At 45.4% G+C, this 23,719-nt stretch overlaps 2 protein-coding genes across 15 annotated transcripts in view; one reads left to right on the forward strand and one right to left on the reverse strand.

The window, feature by feature from the left end:
* The window catches only part of herc2 (HECT and RLD domain containing E3 ubiquitin protein ligase 2), an 81,340-nt gene extending 66,532 nt beyond the window's left edge, over positions 1-14,808 (reverse strand). For 9 of the 14 annotated variants that reach the window (XM_062556372.1, XM_062556374.1, XM_062556369.1 and 6 more), the window contains exons 1-11: positions 14,734-14,808; positions 13,590-13,699; positions 10,329-10,422; positions 9,936-10,070; positions 6,644-6,866; positions 6,234-6,334; positions 3,626-3,767; positions 3,149-3,259; positions 2,376-2,547; positions 1,476-1,650; positions 539-558 (exon numbers count right to left, since the gene is read on the reverse strand). In XM_062556372.1, the coding sequence (XP_062412356.1) occupies positions 539-558; positions 1,476-1,650; positions 2,376-2,547; positions 3,149-3,259; positions 3,626-3,767; positions 6,234-6,334; positions 6,644-6,866; positions 9,936-10,070; positions 10,329-10,422; positions 13,590-13,661 (1,245 nt within the window). In that variant the 5' untranslated portion in view covers positions 13,662-13,699; positions 14,734-14,808. The remainder of the gene's footprint in view (positions 1-538; positions 559-1,475; positions 1,651-2,375; positions 2,548-3,148; positions 3,260-3,625; positions 3,768-6,233; positions 6,335-6,643; positions 6,867-9,935; positions 10,071-10,328; positions 10,423-13,589; positions 13,700-14,733) is intronic. The other 5 variants (XM_062556381.1, XM_062556377.1, XM_062556376.1 and 2 more) reach the window with 3 other exon arrangements.
* Positions 14,809-21,631: 6,823 nt separating this feature from the next.
* nipa1 (NIPA magnesium transporter 1) lies at positions 21,632-23,672 on the forward strand. Its single transcript, XM_062556105.1, has 5 exons — positions 21,632-21,877; positions 22,022-22,069; positions 22,191-22,281; positions 22,402-22,562; positions 22,860-23,672. The coding sequence occupies exons 1-5, from the start codon at positions 21,778-21,780 to the stop codon at positions 23,369-23,371; spliced, it is 912 nt and encodes a 303-aa protein (XP_062412089.1). The 5' UTR covers positions 21,632-21,777; the 3' UTR covers positions 23,372-23,672.
* The last annotated feature ends 47 nt before the right edge of the window (positions 23,673-23,719 follow it).

Consider the following 23,719-nt stretch of genomic DNA (forward strand, 5'->3'; position numbering starts at 1 on the left):
AATACATAAAAATACAGACAGGCATTTTAGAAACCGTCACAAAAAAGAGGTAGTAAGTAAGTGGTTAAATGAATGTTTGATAACTGTGGGCACACTCATTAATATTTTACAATATTCTGCTTGCTGTACCCAAAGAGAGCTTCACTGTTGTGAAGTCAGATTTGGGAAATGTCATCTAGGTTACACGTCCCTGCGTGCGCTCCTACAAGTCACGAGTTTCTCCTTTGGTGGGGAAGACAGTACTGCCGTGCTGGGAGCGAATCTGAAGCCGGAGTCTGCACTTGGGATTCTGAGACTGAGCAATGAGGCCACCCCCACTGTTACCACAGCATCTCTCCCCCCCAGGCAGTCCACAGGGAGGGAGGGACAAAGGGAGGGAAGGAAAGATGGAGGGAGGGAGGGAGGGAGAGAAGGAGGCTCTCTCAACGGTAAGGAGCTGGAATCTGCGCTAAAATGAGAGCTTTACTGCGGTCCTGTCTTATGTCACAGATACACTGACTGAAGCACAAAATCAAGTGAAGAAGAAAAAAAAAAATACCTGAATGTTTCCATGGTCCTCCAGCAGGGCCGACAGAGACAGAGAGAGTGATGTTAGCAAAGCCACTGACAACATGCATTAGGTCAATGCATGCACTATGCTTTGACAAGTATATCACAGTCTATTTGGCAATCACAAAGACTTGCTAGAGCATAACTGCACAAACAGAGAAAGATCACAGAGATTGTTTTCAAGGGAGGGGGTGGTGAATAGTATGCACTGGAAAAGGCCTTCACATTTTAACAAGCTAAAAACGACAGCTTCAAGTAAGTATCACCAAACATCTTAAAAAGATGATTTTAAAAGACAGCATGACATAATAGTACAATTTTACCCTCATATCAGTTTCTGATGTTTTTTCTTTCCTTGATATACTGCTTTAAATCATCACCTTCTTTTACTTGCTTGTTTTGCATAAAATGCTAATCGTTAAAAAAGGCTCTACTGATACTGTTGACAAAGCAAAATGCTAATGCTCCTAGCATACTTAGCAGCACATCAATAACATAAGTACAGTGCATACGGGCAAAGATCCTTAAGGCGGAGCAAGATACGTTGTTGTCGTTCATGTCTATGGGCGCAAAACGGGGATCACTTCCTCTGCATAAAGGGGGTGTGTCATGCGTGTCATGTCCATAGACTTCAATGGAGCAGCTCTGCATAAAGAGGGATTTTGCCCCCCCTCCCTCTTGCGATTCGGGTTCCAGGAAGTGGCTTCTCATGAAGTATCTTGCTCCGCCCTTAATGATCTTTGATACGGGTCAGGGTATAAAAAGAGCCATACTGTAGCTGCTCTGTAATAGAGCTGCTATACATTGCTCTATCTATAGGCTCCGTGTGTGTATGAGTGCATACAGCTCAGCGTATATGGAACCTAAAGCTGCTGTATAGAGGCCATGCGGTGGTGAGAGCTGAGGTGCAGTGGCTAAGAGAGGTACCTTGCTGGATGTGGGGGAGCTGCACTGAGGGGGGCTGCAAGGGGCGGCCAGGCGGTCCAGGTGGGCCATGATGACCACGGCTGTCTGCCGCAGGTCGATGGCCAGGTCGTTGTCCTGAGGCAGAGTCAGGTAGCGCAGGAAGCTCTCGTTAGGGCTCAGAGGAGCGGACAGGATCTGAGGAAGTCAGAGCAGAGGTGTCAGAAGAGGTCAAAGACTGGACTCGGGTTACTTTACATGAACACAGAACAACACTTATCATCATTCACCAGCCTTACGTACAACAAACACACTACAACGTCAAGATATTGCTCTGTGCATTTACATTAAGACTGAGGAGGCACTGAATATACTGTATTATTGGTTGAGATATAAGTGAACCAAATAAAGTCATATCACTCCAATATTCATTCAGCCTCGTTATGAGCCAAATCTGAAATCCCCCAGACAGAAAAACACATAATTTCTGACGAGCCAAAAACAACTCTCCAGTTCCCATTGGTATCGGGCAACACATTTGTACATGAAGAATTTTGATTATCACTTCACAGCTTTTCAACATCATCCAATCAGAATATCAGAATCCAGTCATAGCAGGATAACTCAAAAAGTTGCCCTATTATCACCTTGAGTTTCTATGTATAGCAAGACACGTCTGCTAAATGAAAAGATGTTCTTAGTCCATGGCGTCCCTCTGCACAAGCCTTTAGTGATACAGGTGCAGATGAGGCAGGTAAGTAAAGTCCAAAAGTGAAAGATCAAAATCACCGCACTGATCACTATTTTTTTTTTTTTTTTTGATTTTCTTTGGCACGAACAGCACGTTCCGCTAAGCGCTTCATCAGGTCCATGTCGATGTGACTCTAAGGTGTGATGATGAAGGGTGTGAGAGCGATGCTGACCTCGACCTCCTCCTCGGGGACGGGCTCCTCCTTGCTGCTGTGGATGTTGTGGAGACGCTGGAGGAGGGGCAGCAGGGGGGCGCTGGTGCCCTGCGTGGAGCGCTCGTTGTCCATCTCCCGCGTGCCGTTGTCCCACAGGCGCAGCAGCAGGAGCACCGCCGACAGCAGCTGGCTGTGGGGGACAGCAGGAGTTTGAATCCTATGAGACGCGTGTGTGTGTGTGTGTGTGTGTGTGTGTGTATCTGTATATTGCAGGTGTTCTCAGGTGTGTCCCCCTTGTTAAATAGACCAAGTAGGCAAGTGCGTGATGTCCAGCTGGAATCAGCTGTAATGTGACCATGTTCAAGTGCGTGTTGTCCAGTTGGAATCAGCTATGAGTGTGTCTGTGTGCAGATGTGTGCTGCCCAATAAGACTCTACTTTAAGGTGTCTGTTTAGGCGTGTGCATCAGTTAGCATCAGCTGTAAGGTGAGATGTACTGACTTTGAGGATGTAGGTGTGTGCTGTTTGAGTAATCTCTGCTGTGAGAGGCCAGGTGTGTGTTGCTAAGGTGTGTGTTGTTGTGAGTAGGCAGGTGTGTGTTGCTCAGGTGTGTGTTGCTGTGAGTAGGCAGGTGTGTGTTGCTCAGGTGTGTGTTGCTGTGAGTAGGCAGGTGTGTGTTGCTCAGGTGTGTGTTGCTGTGAGTAGGCAGGTGTGTGTTGCTCAGGTGTGTGTTGCTGTGAGTAGGCAGGTGTGTGTTGCTCAGGTGTGTTCTGCTGTGCGTCTCGGTCTCACCTGAGGGTGCCCCTCTGCACGGCCAGCTCCAGGAGGATGGCCAGGGCCAGGTGCTGGTCCTGCAGGGGAATGTTGCTGGGGCCTTTGGCACTGGCACTGCTGTGAACATCACTGCACGCACACACACACACACACACACACACACACACACACACACACACACACACACACACACACACACACACACACACACACACACACACACACACACACACACACACACACACACACACACACACACACAGAGACGCACACAGACGCACACAGACGCACACACAGACACACACACACACACACACACACAGTGAGAGGGGGAGAGAGAGAGAAAGAGAGAGAAGTTCAGAGAAGATAAACCATAAAATATTTATCTAAATAGCACATTAGAAGACAACAGGACTTGTGATTCCAAAGCGGAGCTGACAGCTGCTCAACCTGGCGTCTGCCTGTGTACCGTATGTGTGTGTGGGGGACACTGACCTGAGGAACTTGGTGGCTCTCTCCACGACCTCCAGCCAAACTGACGACACGGTGCCCTCGTCAAACAGAGTGGCCTCTGGGAGGGCGCGCAGGGCGTCCAGAGACTCCTGAAGCAGCTCACTGCACAGGTCAGCGTCATCACCTGCAGTGGACCACAGGGGACCGAGGAGGTGGATTAGCTCTGGCACAGCCAAATGCTTACGGCTCCTTAGCAGACACTTCCATAACACGTAGCAGCAATAAACTTTATAATGGCATTAAAACATAACAGTTTATAGCAAAATGAAATAAAACGGACAAGAGATGCTTGAGAGCCTTACGTCATTTGGTAGCCTCTAACTGACGTGGAATGTGTATTGGAACAGCCTACCAAATGACCAAATGTTAACGTAATGTAAACAATGCTAATGTAAACGAACAGAACTGTATTTCTCTTTTTCTCTCTCCTCTTGGTCTTCTTTCTGGTTTCCCACCCTTCCTTCTCTCCTTCCCCTCCCTCTCTCTGGGGGTCTGTCTGCCGAGCCAACCCAGCCCAGGGGTCAGGGAGGGCAGCTCATGTTTCAGAGGGGTCGGCGAGAGAGACGAGACAGGACCAACTCCCCCACCCAAACCCCACTGAGCTACACCCAGTTACGACCGCTCAACAGCTCAGCTCTCTGCCAGCAACAACATCTGCATAGAGCGCTCACTGCAAATCAGTTTGGATTCCATTTTTATTTAGAAAAAGACAAAAACTCAACAATCACACCAGCAATGTGTTTTAAGTACCGGTAGTGTCCTCATGTTGTATCCTAGTATCTGCAATTGCAATGTGGAGGATGGTTAGATCTCACACAGACCTTTCCTAAAAACACATCCAAAGCTTTCCCAATCAATAACTGTATCAATACATAATCAGTCCCAGTGATTGGAAGAGCAGATACTACCACACCGATCCCTAACCGCTTAGGTCATATTACAAAGCTTTCTAATGAAATCATTACATCAGCACACATTTATTCAGACGTTGACAGATGAAAACTAATTTCCACAGATAGCTGCCAACATCAAAGGCTTCCGTGCTCATCCATACAGACTCCCCCTCATCTCTGCTCCTATCTGGTGCTCTGATGTCCATATGGCTATAGGGGAGAGGTTATGAAACAGAGTCGTGTTACATAATCCCCAGTGCCCCATGGCTCTTGGTCCTCCGAATCTCATCAGCGGGGGGGCTTTATGCAGCCTATGGATGAACAGGTGATGGGCACCCGCTCAGACACCGCCTCTTCAATACACACACACACAGACACACACAGACACACACAGACACACACAGACACACACAGACACACACAGACACACACACACCGGCTGAGGCACATGTCTAGCTAGCGAACAGGTGACTGGTAGCCTCTCACAGGCACACACTTCACATACATACACACATTATGACTAACTCATAAGCAGCACCATCCATATGCATGCAAGATTTACTTAAGCTATTTTACAGCTAAGCCCTGACCATAACAAAACAACAACAAATAGCAACAAGTCTGCAAATAACAAGTCTGCTTGTTTGTACCAGGACTTACTAATGGGGCGAGGATCAATGAGGAAACTTTTTGAGCAATGTTGCGAGGCAACCACACAACCGGTTCTATATGTTCTGATTGGATGATCATGACCATTTGCCTATTGATGATTAAAGTCCTCCAGAATAAAGAACGATGCCCAACACCAAAGAGAAAATGCCAGAACAACAATACTCAGGAACATTGGTGAGCAACACTGATCAAACATGTGCATTGTGTACCATCAGCTATAGAATATCCCCGACTCGCTCATTCGCCTACACACTGGACACTGCATGTGTAATGAACCCACCGCAGCAGAATTCCTGAACGGACGCCTCTGACTAGAATCAGTCGTGCAGAAAAGAGCGCAGGGCCTCCGAGGACTGGCCAGAACAAGCACTGCTGGGAGGTGTGTGTGTGTGTGTGTGTGTGTGTGTCTGTCTGTCTGTCTGTCTGTCTGTCTGTCTGTCTGTCTGTCTGTCTGTCTGTCTGTCTGTCTGTCTGTCTGTCTGTGTCTGTGTGTGTCTGTGTGTGTCTGTGTGTGTCTGTGTCTGTGTGTGTCTGTGTGTGTCTGTGTGTGTACGTGTGATCAAAGGGTGCTGGTTGGAGCAGCAGTCGGTGAATACTGAAGCCTGGACTGAAAGAGGCGTTGCTTTTGAATGTGTTGCTAGCCTGACCTCCAGACTGTGTAACCCCACGTGGTGTGGGTGTGGGTGTGTGTGCACACGAGTGAGCAGGCTCTGAGTATCTGAAGGCTAGTAGTGAGTAGTGGCCTCAGGAGCTATGAGGCACATTTTAGGCACACTTCTTATATGACCTCCTCCAAGCTGAGTAGTCAGGGGCATTTTAAGGACGTTTCTTACCTGACCTCCAGGCTAAGAATTGAGGGGAATTTTAAGGACACTTCTTACCTGACCTGCAGGCTAAGTATTGAGGGGCATTTTAAGGACACTTCTTACCTGACCTCCAGGCTAAGAATTGAGGAGAATTTTAGGCACGCTTCTTACCTGACCTCCAGGCTAAGTATTGAGGTGAATTTTAGAAACGCCTCTTACCTGACCTCCAGGCTCTGCGCAGGAAGGCGAAGGCGAAGGAAAGCGCCGCCCTGGAGCCCACCCGAGCCAGGCCCTCCACCCCTTTACTGGCCGGCCGAGTGCTGTGGACACACCAATGACCACACGTTAGCAGCCATTACGAGCACAAAGCGGGTAACCGGGACAATGACCATGATTCCTAATAGGCTTTAATTAAACAAAGTGCACTAGGAGGGAAACAAAGGAACAATAATAACAAATACATTTTATTTGTATTGCACTTCAGATTACGGCAATCTCAAAGTGCAACAGAGCAACAGTTAAAAAAAAGAACAGGGCATTCTAAAAAGTAGACAACGTGAAAGAATCTGAAGAAAATGTTGTGGCGTGCGTGCGTGTGTGTGTGTGTGTGTGTGTGTGTGTACGCTCACCTCTTGTTGTCGACGGTGGGCACGGGAGGGGTGGGCGGGCTCTTCCAGCGCACCTTGTACTTCTCGTCCATCATGCTGTGCGTGAGCGAGATGAGGTAGCGCTCCAGGATGACCAGCCGCTGGCTCAGGCGCCGCGCCGACAGCGTGCTCTTGGCCGTCAGCGACGACAGCTTCTGCTGGTCATCCACCAGCACCATCAGACAGTCCTTCAGCTCTGTGTTCTCTGCGAGCACACACACACACACACGTATGTAAGAAGTCCATTTGGTGTGCATAGAATATGGATAGCATTACATTATCATATATAATTCATTAATTTCACTGTTTATACAGTAAACATACAGTCCTGCTACTTTAAGCATTGATCATAATTTTGTTCATTCTAAAACCCTTAAACATGCTCTCTGTAACTCAACTCCCTCTACACCCCAATATACTAAAAATAATACCAAGCACAGTCTGACCAAAATGACCCTGACCAAAGAGTTTGCATTTCAATTGGGATGAGTCACTGTTGTTTACCACATTATGCATACACATGTGGCAGCCCATGGGCGGGAGGCCACAACACCAGACCATGTGACTCACATAGCGCTCTGCCCGTCTCGGCTTGTCGTGAGTTCACGGAGAGGCCTGGCCGTGACCGGCTATGACGGCTCCATAAGACACGACAGGCCAGCCAAAATAGCTGGACTGAAATCCACTTAAGCTGCGGGTAAGCCAGCTGAGCAGGCCGACCAACCAACTGGTCGGCCAGCCAGCCAGCCAGCCAGCCATCGCCGGCCTCCTCCAGCCCTGGACGAGGTCAGCACGCAGGTCCTACTACAGCCCTGCGCTCATGAAAAGGCCAGGTGTGTGTGTGGGTGTGTGGGTGTGTGTGTTTTGCAAGAATAGACATACAGGCTCATGTCGTTGCACAGACAGTAAGCCTATCCTGGAGTCAGCACTAACAGTCTGACAGGCTCTTACAAACACTACAGCTGGTCTGCGCGAAATCTCACAGGTTCTGCCCAAAAATGCTGAGCGGTGCGCGTCGTGACGTTCACACTTACTTACAACAGCTGTTAATCCCTAGTGTGCATATACACTGGTGTGTGTGTGTGTATGTATACACAAGCTTCACTGCCTTTTCAACAGACTCCTGCTCACAAAAATCAAGCCGAGCTTCCACAGCGCTGATAAGAGAAGGAGCACATGCTCTGCTGGTCATCCTGCAGCACCTCACACGATGACGAAGGGCCTGGACGGGGGCCTGATGACTGGCCACGGTGCCCCTCTTCCCCCCCGCTCCCAAACGGACTTATCTCCACCACACGCACAGCCCATACATCACACAACACCTCAACCCCCACCCCCGACCCCACCACCACCACCCTAGTACACAGAGAGGCACTCTGTCCCCTGTGGCACAGGAAGCTCAGATGGGGTGGGGTGGTTGGTAAAATGATGGGAGAACGAGAGCACTTTACGGCTTAATGGAGAATTATTAGCCCCTGCATCCTGTCTGGACTGTTGCAGCCAGATGATGGATCTAATCTACGGCCACTCTGTGGCTCTCTGGCCTGCTGGCCTGCTCTGTTAAGAGTGGCCGCGCTGTTTCCACCTCGCTCGCGGAATCCTGAGGAGGTACACTCGAGGCAAAGCTGGTTTGCCCCGGTGGCATTTCAATTGTTCGTCAGCTTGCCCATCTTGCACACCCAAAGGGCAAAGGTTGAAACCAAGTAGGGATAGTCAGCACCACACACACACACACAACTGTGTGCCCTGCAGAGCTGAGGCTTGGCATAGCAGTGTGCATAAGCAGGAAGCCTATCAACACCATGTTGGCTATGGCCTGAGCTGTGGCCCTGCTACCTCACGCAAATGCTCAACCTTCCTGGAACCTCTGTGACTGTGTGTGTGTGTGTAACACGAGGAGACTGACTTGTAGTGTGCAATGAGCAGAGCACCCCCATACACGCAGACACATACACACACACACACACACACAGACACACACACGCACGGTTATCTCACGTAGCAGATTATCAGGGGCAGGCAGCAAGAGAGCAGGAGGCCCCACCCAGGCCAGCATGTAAACACATCCCTGGGTGACGACGCAGCTCTGCATTGCGGGAAGAGTGGGGGGTAAAAATAACACCCTTTACCCACCCCACACACACAAATACACACACATACACCACACACACACACACACACACACACAGATCAACATGCAGACAAACAGATGCACACAAACAAACACTCTGTTAACACTGCTCTGACAGGACACTTGAGCCACACACACACACATGCCCAACACGTGCCACAGGACGCTCGTGCCACACAACTGCAGCTGCCACCTCTCACGCCAGCGTACCCAAACACTGACACCCTGTGCCCCCGCGCCGCCAAATACTGGGCCGCTTATAGCCCTGGCAGAGGCCCCCCCGGCCCTCAGGTGCTGCGGGCGAGAAGAGGAGATGAGGAGCCGGGCGTGCAAATTGTGATGGAAACTCTGATGGCGTGGCGTGGCGGCAGCGGTGGTGGCCCAGAAGTATCAGTTGCAGGTCTCTTGGCACGTGAGGCGAGAGGCACACACCCAGCGGAAAGTGAAAGCCCAGCACAGAGGAGATGAGGGAGGGAGGGAGGGAGAGAGAGAGAGAGAGGGAGAGAGGGATGGATGGAGCGAGAGGGGGAGGGAGAGAGGGATGGATGGAGTGAGAGAGGGAGAGAGAGATGGAGGGAAGGAGGGATAGAACACATGGGGAAGGAGGCAGGGGTCAGGCAGATTCTCTCTCCCGTGAACCAGGTCAGGATATTTCGGGAGTCACTGCCGAGACTGACACGCGCGGTCACACAGTCTGTGTGAAGACGATTCCCTGAGATTGTCCACCTGAGGCTCCTGCTATTCGGGACCCAGAGCAATCATCCAATCTCAACAGAGAGAGAGTGTGCGTGTATGTGTGTGTGTGTGTGTGTGTGTGTGTGTGTGTGTGTGTGTGTGTGTGTGTGTGTGTGTGTGTGTGCGTGCGTGCGCATGTGTTCTCCTTTGTCTTCCCAACATCCAGCATTTACATCAATTATCTGACGGGAGAGAGATGCGCTTTTGCTCTCTAGTCCATAAGCACATGACCTGTACACGCTGTTGGAGGTCATCACAGAATCAGAAACCCCGAATCAGCACTCGAGCTCGACTCAGCGCTTTCTGTGCCAAAGCTGCACCCACGCCCCACCAAACCCCACCCACCCAACCGCCCGCCCGCCCGTCCGCCAGCGGTATGATGCAAGAGTGGCGAGAGCCTCCACCCACCTGGCTGCCGCCCCCAGTCCCACATCTCGATGATGGAGTGATGGACAGACGAGGCCACCGCCTCCTCGTCCTCCTTCTTGTCACGGTCGTTGGAGTCATCCTTCTTCTGGGTGCCGAGGCAGTCGGCACAGTCCTCTGAGGAAACCACAGAAGAGGGACGGGAGAGGGGGAGAGAGAGAGAGAGAGAGAGAGAGAGAGAGAGAATTAGAATTCACAAGGGAATACTTGCCTTGAAGTGACCTCTCTCTCAAAAAAAAAACCATGCATTTCAAGTCTGAAAACAAACAAACATGTTTTTCAAGTTGTCCTTCACCACAGGAAGATTCGAGGTGATGGGAGCAGATCATACTCATAAGCATTCTCAGGGCATTGTGGGCAATGTAGTTCTCTTACCTGGGTGAGCAGACTCCTCTCCATCAAAGACTATCTCCTCGTCCTTCACCATCTCGTTCCACATCTCCGTGAGCCCCTCTGGAGAGAAGGCCCGCTGGAACACAGAGAGCCAGATGCCACCGTCAGCCAGCCTTATCTCACAATCAGGACACAGTTCATATAACGCAAGCCATGAAAAATGACACAGGGCAACGAGGGGGGAGGGGAGAGGGGTATCACAAGAACTCTGAAAACGCCGGGGGGGATACAGTACATCACAGTAAACAACATTCAGATAGCCTCATAAAGAGTCATAAAAAAGCTCCTGCATAGCTTACTGAAGAGACTTTACCGTTCTCCGCATGTGACATTTACACACACACACACACTATAATTCTACAGTACATCACACAGCAACTGGACTTAATAAAACACAGATATACAGATACATAAATGGGTCGAGACTTCCTGAAAAAGTCTCCTTGCAGACCTCCTTAGCCTCCTTGCAGAGCTCAGCTCATAACAGTAATCCGTCCCATACAGCTTGTCTGATATGGGCCTAAATCTAATCCTCAAATACGCCTGTGCTGTTCTCACCGGGCCAGTAACAGAGCACTCTGACTGAGAAAGGACCCCCATCTTTCTCAACACAACACCGTGTACAGTGTACAGTGTACTATGCCAGTGCCATTCAAACATTCAAACAATTAACTCTGAATTCACTCAGACTGTAGCAGGGGAACCGACCATCTGTGCAGCATCACAGTAGTGTGCATTGGTGCTTGGAGTGACTTTTGGAGGCTGATGGGAGATTCATAGCTGGTTTCAGTTTAACGGACACGATGAGACGTGTACATGAGTTTAGCGGACATGATAAGACGATCATGGTCCACTGGTCACTCTTCAAGCATTCACTAGTCTAGAAGGGGACATTTTGTAAAGAGAGAACCTTTGCACTGAGACAATAAGAAATATGTTAATCACATGATTCTGCAGGACACTGCAGTGCACTGCAGACTCAGAGAATCACCATTAGCCAACTGCAAGTTGTTTTTTTCCAGGACAGCATAAAACTACGATTCTGCTCACATTATGCTCTTTAAAAGACTGAAGTCTGACTCCCTGAAATAATGCCAGAAAAGATTGAAAGACCAAAGCATTAAGTAGCCAACAAGCTGTAAACCTTGAAATTCCAACTTGTTAAACTGTACAGGCCAATAGCCAAATTCTTCAGATTGGATCTAAAACCTCTTTGGTTGCTTACTCCATCAATAGACGGACTAGGCCAACGTGCTATAGCACCTACAGACAAAATATTACCTTATGACAGACAAGCTTTGCTTTTACCACCAAAACAGTCCCAACTTAACACTGCAGATGTTATTTTATACTGAAGGCAATAGTGAAGGTTTGAGACAGAATGAGAGCATGCTTAGGATTGAGGTACCACAGCAAGAGCACGACAGCAGTGGCAAGCGGCAATACGTCTTTATGAGGAGAGCTTTCCAACATCACACGTTTCAGTAGTTGAAGAACTTACAGTAGTCGAGCCAAGCCCATAAACTAGACTTACTTACTCAATAGCCATTCAGAGAATAATCACAGAAAAACAGGGAAATCAATGTGTTCTTCAACAACCAGTTTTTCAAGAGACTTCAGGCACCTCTGAGACAATACTGGAAAACGACTTACTACCAAGGGTAACATCGTCAAGTCAGCTCTAAAGCAAGCAGCTCATGTGACTTTTGAGAGATTATTACTGCAGATCATTTCACAAAACATTTTACCATCAAACATTCTCCAATAAACACAGACAGGCACTTCATGCCATCATACAGCCTAGAAGCACTATTGACAAACAAAGAAAAGTAACCCGTGACTTTCCAAGAGTGGGTGTCAAGTATCGTCAACATTATACATGACACCCATATTGGTACGCCTATGGGTGGTGCAACGACAGCATCTAGAGAATCTTAAATATGGAAACAAACATTTAATGGAGTCTCTGAGCAATAGAGTCAAATGTCTGAGCAAACAGGCTCACAGGCAGGCATGATATTTATCATAGCTCTAGAGAGAATGAGATATGGCTCTGGTTGCCAAGTAGCGGACTGAGTATATCGTAATGAGACAGTGTGCCTTGACATAGTGAACATGCCTTTGCTAACAAACTGGCCATCGGGCAAGAGAATCAGCCTCAGTGAGTAGGCTATTCAACAGGCAGCAATAAGCAATAAGCAATCAGCAACCTATCCTCTGTCCAAGCACAAGGCAGTCAGTCTTTCCACTCAAGTTTTTCAATATACTGTAGGCTTCTCAGCAACAGCTTCCACCAGCACATGTGTATGAAACATAGGATGGATCAGACACTGCTTTGGTTTATTCCGGTACCCAGAGGGACACCTGCACTCATGGCTATCAAGATATCTCACATTATGATCAAAAGTACAGCAGATTCAGGCAAAGTTCTGATTGTATTCTCCAAAATGTGTTGTTTATTTACCAAGTTAACCAGCATCATGGCAACAAACATATTTCTCAGGTACCTTTTTGAGTGCTATGATTTTTTTCGTCCTCCATAAAGTTGGTGCGCACTTTTAATCCAGTCATTCGAATGTTCACATTTCCATGACGCCGATTAAATGGTTTGTTGCGCTAGTTTTTTTTTGCTACTGTGTAAAGAGGGCAGCTTGACAACTCGTCAGCTGGATGTCAACAAGTCTGTATAAAGAGACATTTGTTTGGCTGATTTTCCAATGGTGACAGTCTGGCCAGCAATGAAGAGCACTGTGTGCTTCTCACTACCATGGAAACAAGCTTCTCCATAAGCATGCCGACCATATTGTGATGGGTCAACGGAATCATTATTTTCAGAGCCTTCATGGACTGCTTCAGTGAATGAGCAAAACCGGATCAGTCATGGCTGTTTGTGCAAACAACGTAAGAACCAATCACTGTAACCTCATCATGCGGATTCGCTTCAAAGAAAGCAAACCATAAGATAAGGGCATCTGTGTTAAGCAACAGTTATCTCAGGTATCAACTGAGTCTACATGTCAAATAGTGCATCTGCAACATGAAGCTATGCTATTGGGCGGTCTTTCTTTTTGATGTGGATAGACACTTATGTCTAAAGTAACAAGGAAATAAAGGACAGTGCAATGTCACCATGTTATTATCTCAACAAACCTCAATGCTATAACTAAATGGTCACCAAGGTTGCATCTCCTTCTCAAATAATGACACATACCTAGTCATAGTTATGAAAATAAATAATCTTACCTGCAAATCTATCTTCAGCCATTTGTCATGGAAACGCAGCTGAGCATCCAAGGAAAAAGATGGAGATGGCATCTTTCCCCCTTCTCTCCTGGCTGCCAATGCAGCCTGTCCTACACAAGACAGGTCAATTTTAGCACAGAGACAAGCATTAACACGTTTTCAAGTTTATAATGGCAAAAACACGTCTAGATATGGCAGATCAAAATCGGTCATTTAATGTAACCAAGACTAATAATAATCATGTAGAATGCTGTTGCTAGCCTGAATGTGACTTCGTTTCCACTGCTTCAGGGGCTAGATAACTTGCTGCTTCTACGTAAAAGTAATAAGACCTGCTGTGGTAACCTAACTACTGTAACTACAACGTTAGCTATGTGTTTATGTAAGTGCAATTATGTGAACTTAGCGCATAGAATGACTAATCGTTTTTATCTATTCATTGCATGGCAGCTGACAACTGAGCTTGCTAGATGGCGAGCAACCGAGCAAGCACTTGCACAGCGTACACCTTACTAGCAATCTGCTCCTGCAGGCATCAATACCACCAGAGAGACACAAATCGTGTTCACTCAACATATTAACTCTTGCCTGCCATTCGTGCTTAATGCTGTCGATGAACCAACAATGACAAGCAAAGATGTCGCTATCCAAGCCAGACACTACTGACCCAAAGCTTCACATAATGGTTCACCCACGGGATGGCTGTCATATTAAATTATTTAGCTATCCTAGCAAACTAACGTTAGCCAAAGGTTTGGACTGTTCTAGATATAATGTCTATCGTTCAAGTATGGATTAGCTAAATAGTACTGTGTGTGACTCCACAGTCAATGTTCTTAACCTGTGCACAGGCTTTCAGGTGATTAGCTTACATTAGCTAGCTACAGGGCTGCTTGTTTATTCTGCTGCTGAACCTTTTGGTAGCTAACCAAGCTCCAACCCCTTAACGTTACCGTAGCTATGACTGCTAAGTTATAGCTAGCCAGTTGGCTACCAAGCTGCGCTAACCAGCTGTGGGCTAACAAGGATGGGAAAACAAGCATAAAATCTAGCGCATTCGTTTTTCCTCACTGGATGCCTTCACTGCAACCTTGTAAAGTGGTGTGTACATGCTACCCATGCTATCCATAAAAGACGATATTACCTTTACTTCGGCTGATTCTATTCCTGTCCCTTCGGTCCACTTACAAGATGTGCTGCATTTTAACGTCGGCCATATTGTGTAGTATGATTGACATTTAGACGAGCCAAAGAAGTCAGGCATGGAAACAGATGACGTCTGTTTGTCAGCTTTTACCGAGAAGGAGCCACCCAATCGCGTCAACTACAGGGACTCTGCAAAGGGTGTGATCAAATAGACTACTCGCCTTCATATTTTCTCCATTCCAGTAATGCAGATAGGTGATTATCAAAGTGCAAGCAAAAATGAGAAGTGTTGGTAGATGTAGCCGAAAGCATAAAGCTCAGCTCCAGCCTATTTTGCACTAAAGCAGTCAGTAGCAGTTCTTCATGTAACCTTCCGCTACCAATGTACATATAGCCTCAATCAATTACATTAATATTGCACATATTAATGCAGCAGTCTAATCTCAAGCGATTTTACTTTCATGGAACTGTCTTCGAGTTTATTTTTTGCAGCCTGGATAGAATATCGGATAGCCTATGCGTGGATTAAAAGGTTTAAGGTTGTGAGTTGTTTAGGGATGCACAGCTCTTGTTTGACAAAATTCGTTTTCATGCTTGATGAGTTGAACTACATACTTAAGAAAAATGGAAACCTTTTATTGTCATTATTAGATGCTTGAACATTGTTCCCATAGGGTTAGGAGGACAAGGCAGGACAGAACACACGATTCTGTCTGATAATTAAATGAATAGACTTAATACAGCAATGACACAAAAATATAATTAAGGAGGAGGCTTACTTAGCTGCAAAAAAATAGCCTACTAAATAATAGCAAAACTAGCTGCATAGGCTTGCACATCCAGTAGCCTACCTAAAGAGAGAGCTAATAGGCCTACATAGCAGTGCCAAAGACAATCAAATCAATTTGGCTTAGAAAACTGTTCATCTGACATTATATTTATTTTTGTTGTTGTTGTTGTTGTTGTTCTGACTTAAAGAGTCAATGACTATATCTGAACCTAATTTATTCTCCCCAAAACTTTGTATTGATTGGATGGTAAGAAACTGCCATCTAGAGGATGTGTGCGGTAAGACAAGGTCCACACAGGTCTATTCCTCAAAATACTGTAACTTCAAGTAATGAATGAATAGTAACTGGGAAAATGAAATAATAGTCTTCAAAAACATACTCCAGAAAATAGTCCTTCAGATAGACCTAATATATTTATTTTATGCATTGCATTTTGTGCATTGCATTTCTTGTTTGTAAATAAAATAGAGGAAATAGCCTAATGCAGCTGCGTGTATTGTGCATTCACACAAACACATAGACACACACTTGTCTGATTTCCACAACATAATTCAGCCACTGTCCACCACACTAAAACCCATGACGTCAACAAAGTAGTCACAACAGTCACTACAACAAGGGTGTAGTTGATAATGATTACTTTAATTGATGGTTCTACATCTGTGCCTCAGAGGAGAAAGGGATTTGTATGTGCCAGTTGTAACAGCCAATAACATAATAACTGCCAGAAATGTCATAATTTAGTTTTTTTAATGTAAAAAAGCTGATGTAATAACTTGCCAATTATGTAATAAGGTATTAAAGTAATACGTAATAATTTATTAAGATAGGCTATTGGTTGGTTATTACACTATGACATGGTTGGATTTGGTTGGTTTAGTTATGTCTGACCTGACCTGGTATTGGTTGGTTTATTATTTTATTACTGACCTGATCTGATTTCTCAGGGGATCCTCCTCATCAGATATTGTGTGATGGAGACATGGACACATGCACTTGAGTGAAAACCTTGTTTGAACCTTGTGTGTGCGCACACATGTCTCTGTGTGTTTGTGCCATAGCCTATTTTGCTCATCAAGCTTTGTCCCTATCCTAGGTAAATTGGGGGTGGGAACTGTGTTTGTGTGTGACAGTCACACCTTTGGCAATTTCAGTAAAGTTAGGATCTGGGTGAGGTATATTTAAGCAATAAGCTCCGAGAGGCCCTAGTTTACACTGATTTTAGAACAGCTAAGGGGCTTGGCTTGGTACGACGCGAAGCGGACTGCCTAAAACCCTCCCACAGAAACGAATTGCGTTGCTGTATTTTGATAGTAATGAAGGATCTTTGACGCAGCTACTCTAACTTTTGTGCAAGTTGTGGAGGCACATTCAGCCAATCATAATGAAGGATTTGAACAATCCGTTTTAGAATAGTAGATTGTGTGCTTAACTCCTGCTTTTGGAATCTGGCAAAGGAGGCCTATATTTTGGTGGTAAGTTTTTTGGGATTGTAATGGTGACTTGCTGAGTTGACTTAGAGGTACAAGAAACGATTTCTCCTGGCCCTTGGCAGCATGCGGTGTTGTCAGGCAGTACACAATAATAATAATAATAATAATAATAATAAATTACATTTATATAGCGCCTTTCAAGATACTCAAGGTCGCTTAACAAGAGTGGGGAGGGTGGGAGGGGGTGGGGGGCTAAGAGGGGTAGGTCAGAGAGAAGAGGTGTGTTTTCAGGTGCTTTTTGAACATTGACAGGGAAGTGGCAGAACGGATGGGAGATGGTAGGTTGTTCCATAGGGTAGGAGCAGTTACGCAGAAGGCCCTATCACCAAAAGTCTTTAGTTTGGTGCGGGGAATGGTGAGTAGATCCTTGCCTGTGGAGCGCAGGGACCGTGATTGGGAGTAGGGGTGGAGGAGATCAGTAATGTACGTGGGTGCCAGTGAGTGTAGTGATTTGTACGTGAGGAGGAGGATTTTGTATGTGATGCGTGCTTTGACAGGGAGCCAGTGGAGTTTCTTCAGTATGGGGGTGATGTGCTGCCAGGGCTTGGTGTGAGTTAGCACCCTGGCAGCTGAGTTCTGGACATACTGCAATCTGTCCAGGGCCTTACTAGGCAGCCCAGACAGAACACCATTACAGTAGTCCAGGCGGGAGGTGATGAATGAGTGGATGAGAGTCTCAGTAACTGAGTCGGATAGTGATGGCCGGAGTCTTGAGATGTTGCGCAAGTGGAAGAAGGCAGATTTGGTGATGTTCTTGATGTGAGACCGGAATGAGAGGGTGGGGTCGATGATAACACCCAGATTCCGTTCCTCTGGTGATAGGGAGGTGGAACAGCCATCTATGACCAGGGCAAGATCTCCAACCTTCTTAAGCAGTGGTGCTGGAGCCACCACATGAGCTCTGTTTTGCTGCTGTTTAGTTTTAGGAGGTTAGAGGTCATCCAGTTTTTAATTTCCTGCAGGCAGTTGTTGAGTTGCAGGGGTGGAAGCTGGGAAGAGGGTTTCGTGCTGATGTACAACTGGGTGTCGTCCGCATAGCAGTGAAAGCTGAGTCCATGTTGACGGATTATCTGTCCAAGGGGGAGCATGTAGATGGTGAAGAGAATTGGGCCGAGGACAGACCCCTGGGGGACACCGTGGTTAACTGCTGCTGTGATGGACTTGAAGCCTTTTAGCATGATGAATTGTTTCCTATTTGAGAGGTAGGACTGAAACCATGCGAGAGCTGTGCCAGTGAGGCCGATGTGTTCAGAGAGACGGGAGAGGAGGATGGTGTGGGAGACCGTGTCAAAGGCTGCAGAGAGGTCCAGAAGGACAAGGATGGTGACGAGGCCATTATCTGCAGCCATCAGAAGGTCATTGGTGATCTTGATGAGCGCTGTCTCTGTGCTATGATGGGGTCGGAAACCAGATTGGAGTGGTTCAAAGAGCTCATGGTGGGACATGTGGTGTTGGAGCTGGGCAGCCACTGCTTTCTCCAGGATCTTACTCAAGAATCTTGGATCTTGGAGTACATTGGGGTGTTTGGCAAGAAATACCCTCATATAAAGTTATGAGGTGTCATAGGACTTTGAGGCTCCATGTAGGGACTCCTTTGTCTTGAAGCATCAACTAGATGTACAGTGGAGTCATGTATTTAAACTTAGGTGATCCTATCATGTAGAACACTATTGACTATGAAGCCAATGGAAATATGAAATAGGACTCAATCAACAAAAAGCTAAAAATAGGCTACTGTAGAATGATTTTATTAATGATTAATAGAAATATTTGTGTGATGCAATGCATCAGGCATTACTGATATTTTTTGAGGAGCTCAATTGCCTTCTCGTTGTGAATGTGGAACTTTTCCACATCCAATTTAAGACGAACCACAGCCAATGCTTGGTCTCCAGCACCATCCTCTTTTGTTAGCTGAGGTGTTGTTGACTGCTGTTTGTCTGTAGAGGGAGATAAAATTATCATTTGATTGCCCACTTCCTAAGATATCATCTAAATATGTTGTACTTACTCCTGTCCTCTTCACTGAACAATGCTATGAGTGAGGCTGCAAGGTCATCTGGATAGTCACCTATTATGATTAAAAAGAAACAATATTAGGAGACTATTACTGTAGGCTAATGTGTAAGAAGTAAGACAATTGTGAAGTGAGAGAACTGGATGAAGATGAGGGTAGCTCAGAGTATGTTTCATGAGGGGAGAGTAATAACATGATATTTACATGACATGTCCAGATGTGCAGACCCCATCGGCCATCACTCCAGATCCCATCTCCTTGACCTTGACCTTGACCTTGACCCCTGACCTCGGCAGCTCTATCTCAGTGACCTCCCTGGGTGACTGGATGCAGCAACTCAAAAGTTGTAGGAGCTTCATTTTTCACAGCTTATCTCTCTGAAACCTCAAGTTAAAGTGAGCTGGGGCCGGATTCACAAAAACAATCTTAAAATAAACCTTAAGTAGATTTCTAAGAAAATAAATAATAAACCCTTAAGAATGGACTATGCGGAACTGAATGGCAGTCATATTTTGTACCACAATGCGATATATCTTGTTGATATAAAAATTAACCCTTTTGTAGTGTAGTCTGATTTGCTGGTTCTGCAAAAATGCTTGTTATCATGAAAATGCTGTCATGGAAAATCCACCTCTGAATCCTGTTAGACCAATTAACACTCTGACCAAAGATCCTAAGGAGACAACACAAACAGAATGTCAGACTGTTGATCTTAATTCAGCTGTTAAGAATACAGCCTATGTCTAGACTAACTGTCAGGAACGAAGGTGTTCCAGCTGAATAACCCGATGAGATCTGAACATAGCAGAAGCAGAAGCAGAAGCAGAAGCAACTCCTCAGGACGTCACCAAAACACAGTTCAGCCAATAAAGAATTGAGCCGAGCCAATTATATGGGTGGAAACCGACTTCTGCTTTTACATTAAATGTGTTATTATCTTCTTGTTATTATCTTCTTTGTGCATTTTGGTTTTGCAATACTTTCCAATCTATTGTTATGTGAAATTTGCTAGTTTCATACTGACCACTTCTGACCACATTTTACTTCACTTCACTACGTCTCTGTAAGCCATTTATTGTTGTTTTGTCCTGACCAGCTTTTTGTTCTCTTCGTACAATAACAGCAAAGATCAAAATGCTCTCTTTTTTTGTCCTTTGACATTGCATATCTCCTAATACAAAAATTTGCTTTTCTACATTCGTACAGATATAGCGCTCATCACAAATCACAATGTCTACTGCATGTCATGCTTGAGTTGTGTTCTGTATCTGTCATGGTGTATATGCTAGTTGTCGTTCTGCTGGTCATCTTGATTGGATGGTTGGTCCCAGCCTATGGGTCGTCCAACATGGTGTATGTTGGCATCTGCTCCCTCCCTGCAGCAAAGGTCTTGATCTACTCAAGATGCCTTTCCCTGCTGAAATTGCTTTCATCTGGCATTTCAAGATGTCTTCCCATGCATCAAAGGCATTGTTCTGGCATGTTTGAATGCCTTTGATGGGATGTCTGCAGCCAGCAACAGGGATGTCATGCTCTTCTTGGGCTTACCGGGGACTTTTGTAGCCAGCATCCTAATTCAACTCATTTTCATCTCAACTCCAATGTGTTTGATTCCTACTATTATGTGACATTAAATCTCAGTGATTATGATGTCTGCCATTCAGTTTGTGGAGTGGATGTCAGTCAGCACAGTGAACACCCTGAGCATGCATTTTGGTCTGATCACCATTTGGTTGGGCTCCAAAACACCCATTTGCTCAGTGGTATAGCCTACAGTACAAATGAAAGTGAATGAGAGACATTGAGTGATATATTCACCGTCTCTAGGCTATACTTATAGGCTATAGAATTATTGGGACTGGTATTTTGGGATCTGTTGGGACTTTTTTGTATTCGTGTTACACAATTCAGTGTAATTTTAAAAAATGTTTTTGACTTGTTCACAAAGCCCTTCCACCAGCTGATAATAAAGTTAAATGTGTGACAATGTGTTTGTTCAGTCTCTGAAATCTTGTTGCCGGGCATGACTCCCTGTGAATAGGCTGTGACAGGATTAACTCAACTCACCCATATCTCATCTGTGGGCAGACATACAGAAAAGTAAATGTACTTAGGCCTAGGCCTAATGTAGGCTACACATATGATTTATGTGTGTCGGTAAAGATCTTTATAGCATTTATTTAAATCTTCCTCAAGCAGGAGACTATGTAAAGTTGGTGTCTAGTTTTGAACATTTGAACATCTGGGCCGGCTGGATAGCCTACATGCACACATGATTACTAACAAAGAAGATTCAAAGAATGATTCCGGATCCATGCTGCCATGCACTTATAATCAAAACTGGGCAAGCCAAGATGCTCTTGCTCTAAGGCTAAGCCAATGTGGCTTTTGAGAGAGGTGATATCTTTAGTTTGCTGACAATATGTGAATTCAACAATCACCTGTACTGTAGGCTATGTTCACTCCCTTTGGCGCAGAGATCGTGAATCCCTGATCTAAGGAGACGAGTAGGCTAGGAAAGTTGGACTGAAACGGGAACTGCCGCCAAAGGGGAGGGCAGTGCCGAAACCCACGTGACAGATACAGGAAATGGCTTTTCTGAACCTTCTGAATAAATCCATAGAATTGATTCATTTTTGACACGCGCCTTGGAGCTTTGTAACAGGTGTGGGTAGGTAGGCAACATCGCGCGTTGTAACTTTGTAACATTCATATCGCGTTGTAACTTTGTAACATTTCATATGGCCACGTTTGGTGTTGGGATTGCTGTGCTGTCCAGTTTCATCAATGGATCTACTTTTGTGCTTCAGAAAAAGGGAATTTTACGTGCCCGTGAAAGAGGTAATCAGCCTGTTTTTCAGAAACGTTAAGCAATAAATAGCATGCTCGAAATAAATCCATTAACTGCAGCATTTAGCATCTAAATATGTGTTCCCATGAATAATTATAACTAGGCCTACAAAAGCTGACATTGTGAATTCTCAGGGGGATCTTACTTAACAGACATTGTGTGGTGGATCGGTACACTTGCAAGTGAGTGAAACAGATGTTTTTGTTTTTGTTTTGTTATTAATCATTAGTCGAAAATTAGGCCTAACCCTTTTTCTTCAATATTTTGTGTCATCTTCAAATTTTGTCAAATGGCCTTAAATAGCTGTGGTGGGCCAGATTGGGAATTTTGTGGCATACAATGCGGCCCCAGCCGTACTGGTCACCCCTCTAGGAGCCCTTGGAGTGATTTTTGGGTGAGTTCATTTGCTGGTTCGGCAAAGGGATTATTTGCAAAAACACTTTAAGGTTAATTCCAACTGTCAACCCCCACCGGCAACTCTATCTCTAACTCCGACCCCAATATTCTGTCACAGGGCCGCCCTTGCCTCCTTCATTCTTCAGGAGCACCTAAACATCCTTGGCAAACTTGGCTGTGCGCTTTGCTGCTGTGGCGCTGTAGTGCTCATCATTCACTCTCCAAAATCTGCTAATGTGACCTCAAGTGCAGAGTTAGAAGAAAGGCTGGTGGATCCTGGTAAACACTCACAATGAAAATAAAGATCTATGTGTTTCCCTTTCTAGACATTAGATTGCCTTTGATACAAAATGTTTACATTTTACATTCCGATAATGCTATGTTCTATGCACATCAGACCAGCCTAATAATTTTCTGTCATAGCTATTTTATACAGTGTGGAAGTTGATCTGCCTGTAGGCATAATTGAATTACGTAGAGCCCATTTTTGCCAAGTTACAGCATTAATCACAATGTATACTCTGCATGTCATGTTTGAGTTGTGTTCTGTCTTCTGTGTCTGTCCTCAATATGCAGTGGTCATGGTGTACATCACACTGGTTGCTGTTCTGCTGGTCATCTTCATTGGATGGTTGGCTCCAGCCTACGGGTCGTCCAACATCATGGTGTATGTTGGCATCTGCTCCCTCTTGGGTACTTTCACAGTGCCCTGCTGCAAAGGTCTTGGTCTGGCTGCTCAAGATGCCTTTGATGGGAAGTCTGTAGCCAACAACAGGGCTTTCATGCTCTTCTTGGGCTTACTAGGCACTCTTGTAGTCAGCATCCTGATTCAGTTCACTTTCATCAACAGAGCCCTTGAAAAATTTAGCTCTCATATGTTTGAGGCCATCTATTATGTGACATTCACTTCGACAGTGATTTTGGCGTCTGCCATTCTCTTTAGAGAGTGGACGTCGGTCAGCATAGTGGACTGCCTGGGCATGCTTTGCGGTCTGACCACTGTGTCTATAGGGGTTGCGCTGTTGCGCATCTCCCAAGATGCTTTACTGACATGGAAACAAACTAAAATGTTGAAAAAAGATGAGTGATAACAGCTTTTATAGTCACTGAATTTGTTCTTGATGAAGTTTAACTGTAATTCTCAGTCCCAGGTATTTGAAAAAACCTGTGCTATAACATTTTACATATTTAAACTTGTTAAGTAATTTGATTGATGATAATACATAGACAACTGAAAGTATGTATTTCAATGCATATCTCAGTGTGATATGACTGGGTTTTTTTATATAATTATGCTATGCATATACGACATGTATTAATTCATTAATACATATTATACTGTGAGTGTGCATTGTAATTCAATGTTTATAATAATAAAACAATATTTTGCCTTTACCTACATATTTGGACATTCAACTTTATTTTAATCTAAAATC

The sequence above is a fragment of the Sardina pilchardus genome, chromosome 15 (assembly GCF_963854185.1).
Source record: "Sardina pilchardus chromosome 15, fSarPil1.1, whole genome shotgun sequence".
In the NCBI taxonomy this organism is placed as follows: Eukaryota; Metazoa; Chordata; class Actinopteri; order Clupeiformes; family Clupeidae; genus Sardina; species Sardina pilchardus.

Bases quoted from the DNA above. Each gene is read 5' to 3' on its own strand.
- nipa1 (XM_062556105.1), top strand. From the start codon at position 21,778: ATGGCCACGTTTGGTGTTGGGATTGCTGTGCTGTCCAGTTTCATCAAT. The intron at 22,070-22,190 runs GTGAGTGAAACA...GGCCTTAAATAG, and splicing joins GTGGATCGGTACACTTGCAA to CTGTGGTGGGCCAGATTGGG. The intron at 22,282-22,401 runs GTGAGTTCATTT...ATTCTGTCACAG, and splicing joins GCCCTTGGAGTGATTTTTGG to GGCCGCCCTTGCCTCCTTCA.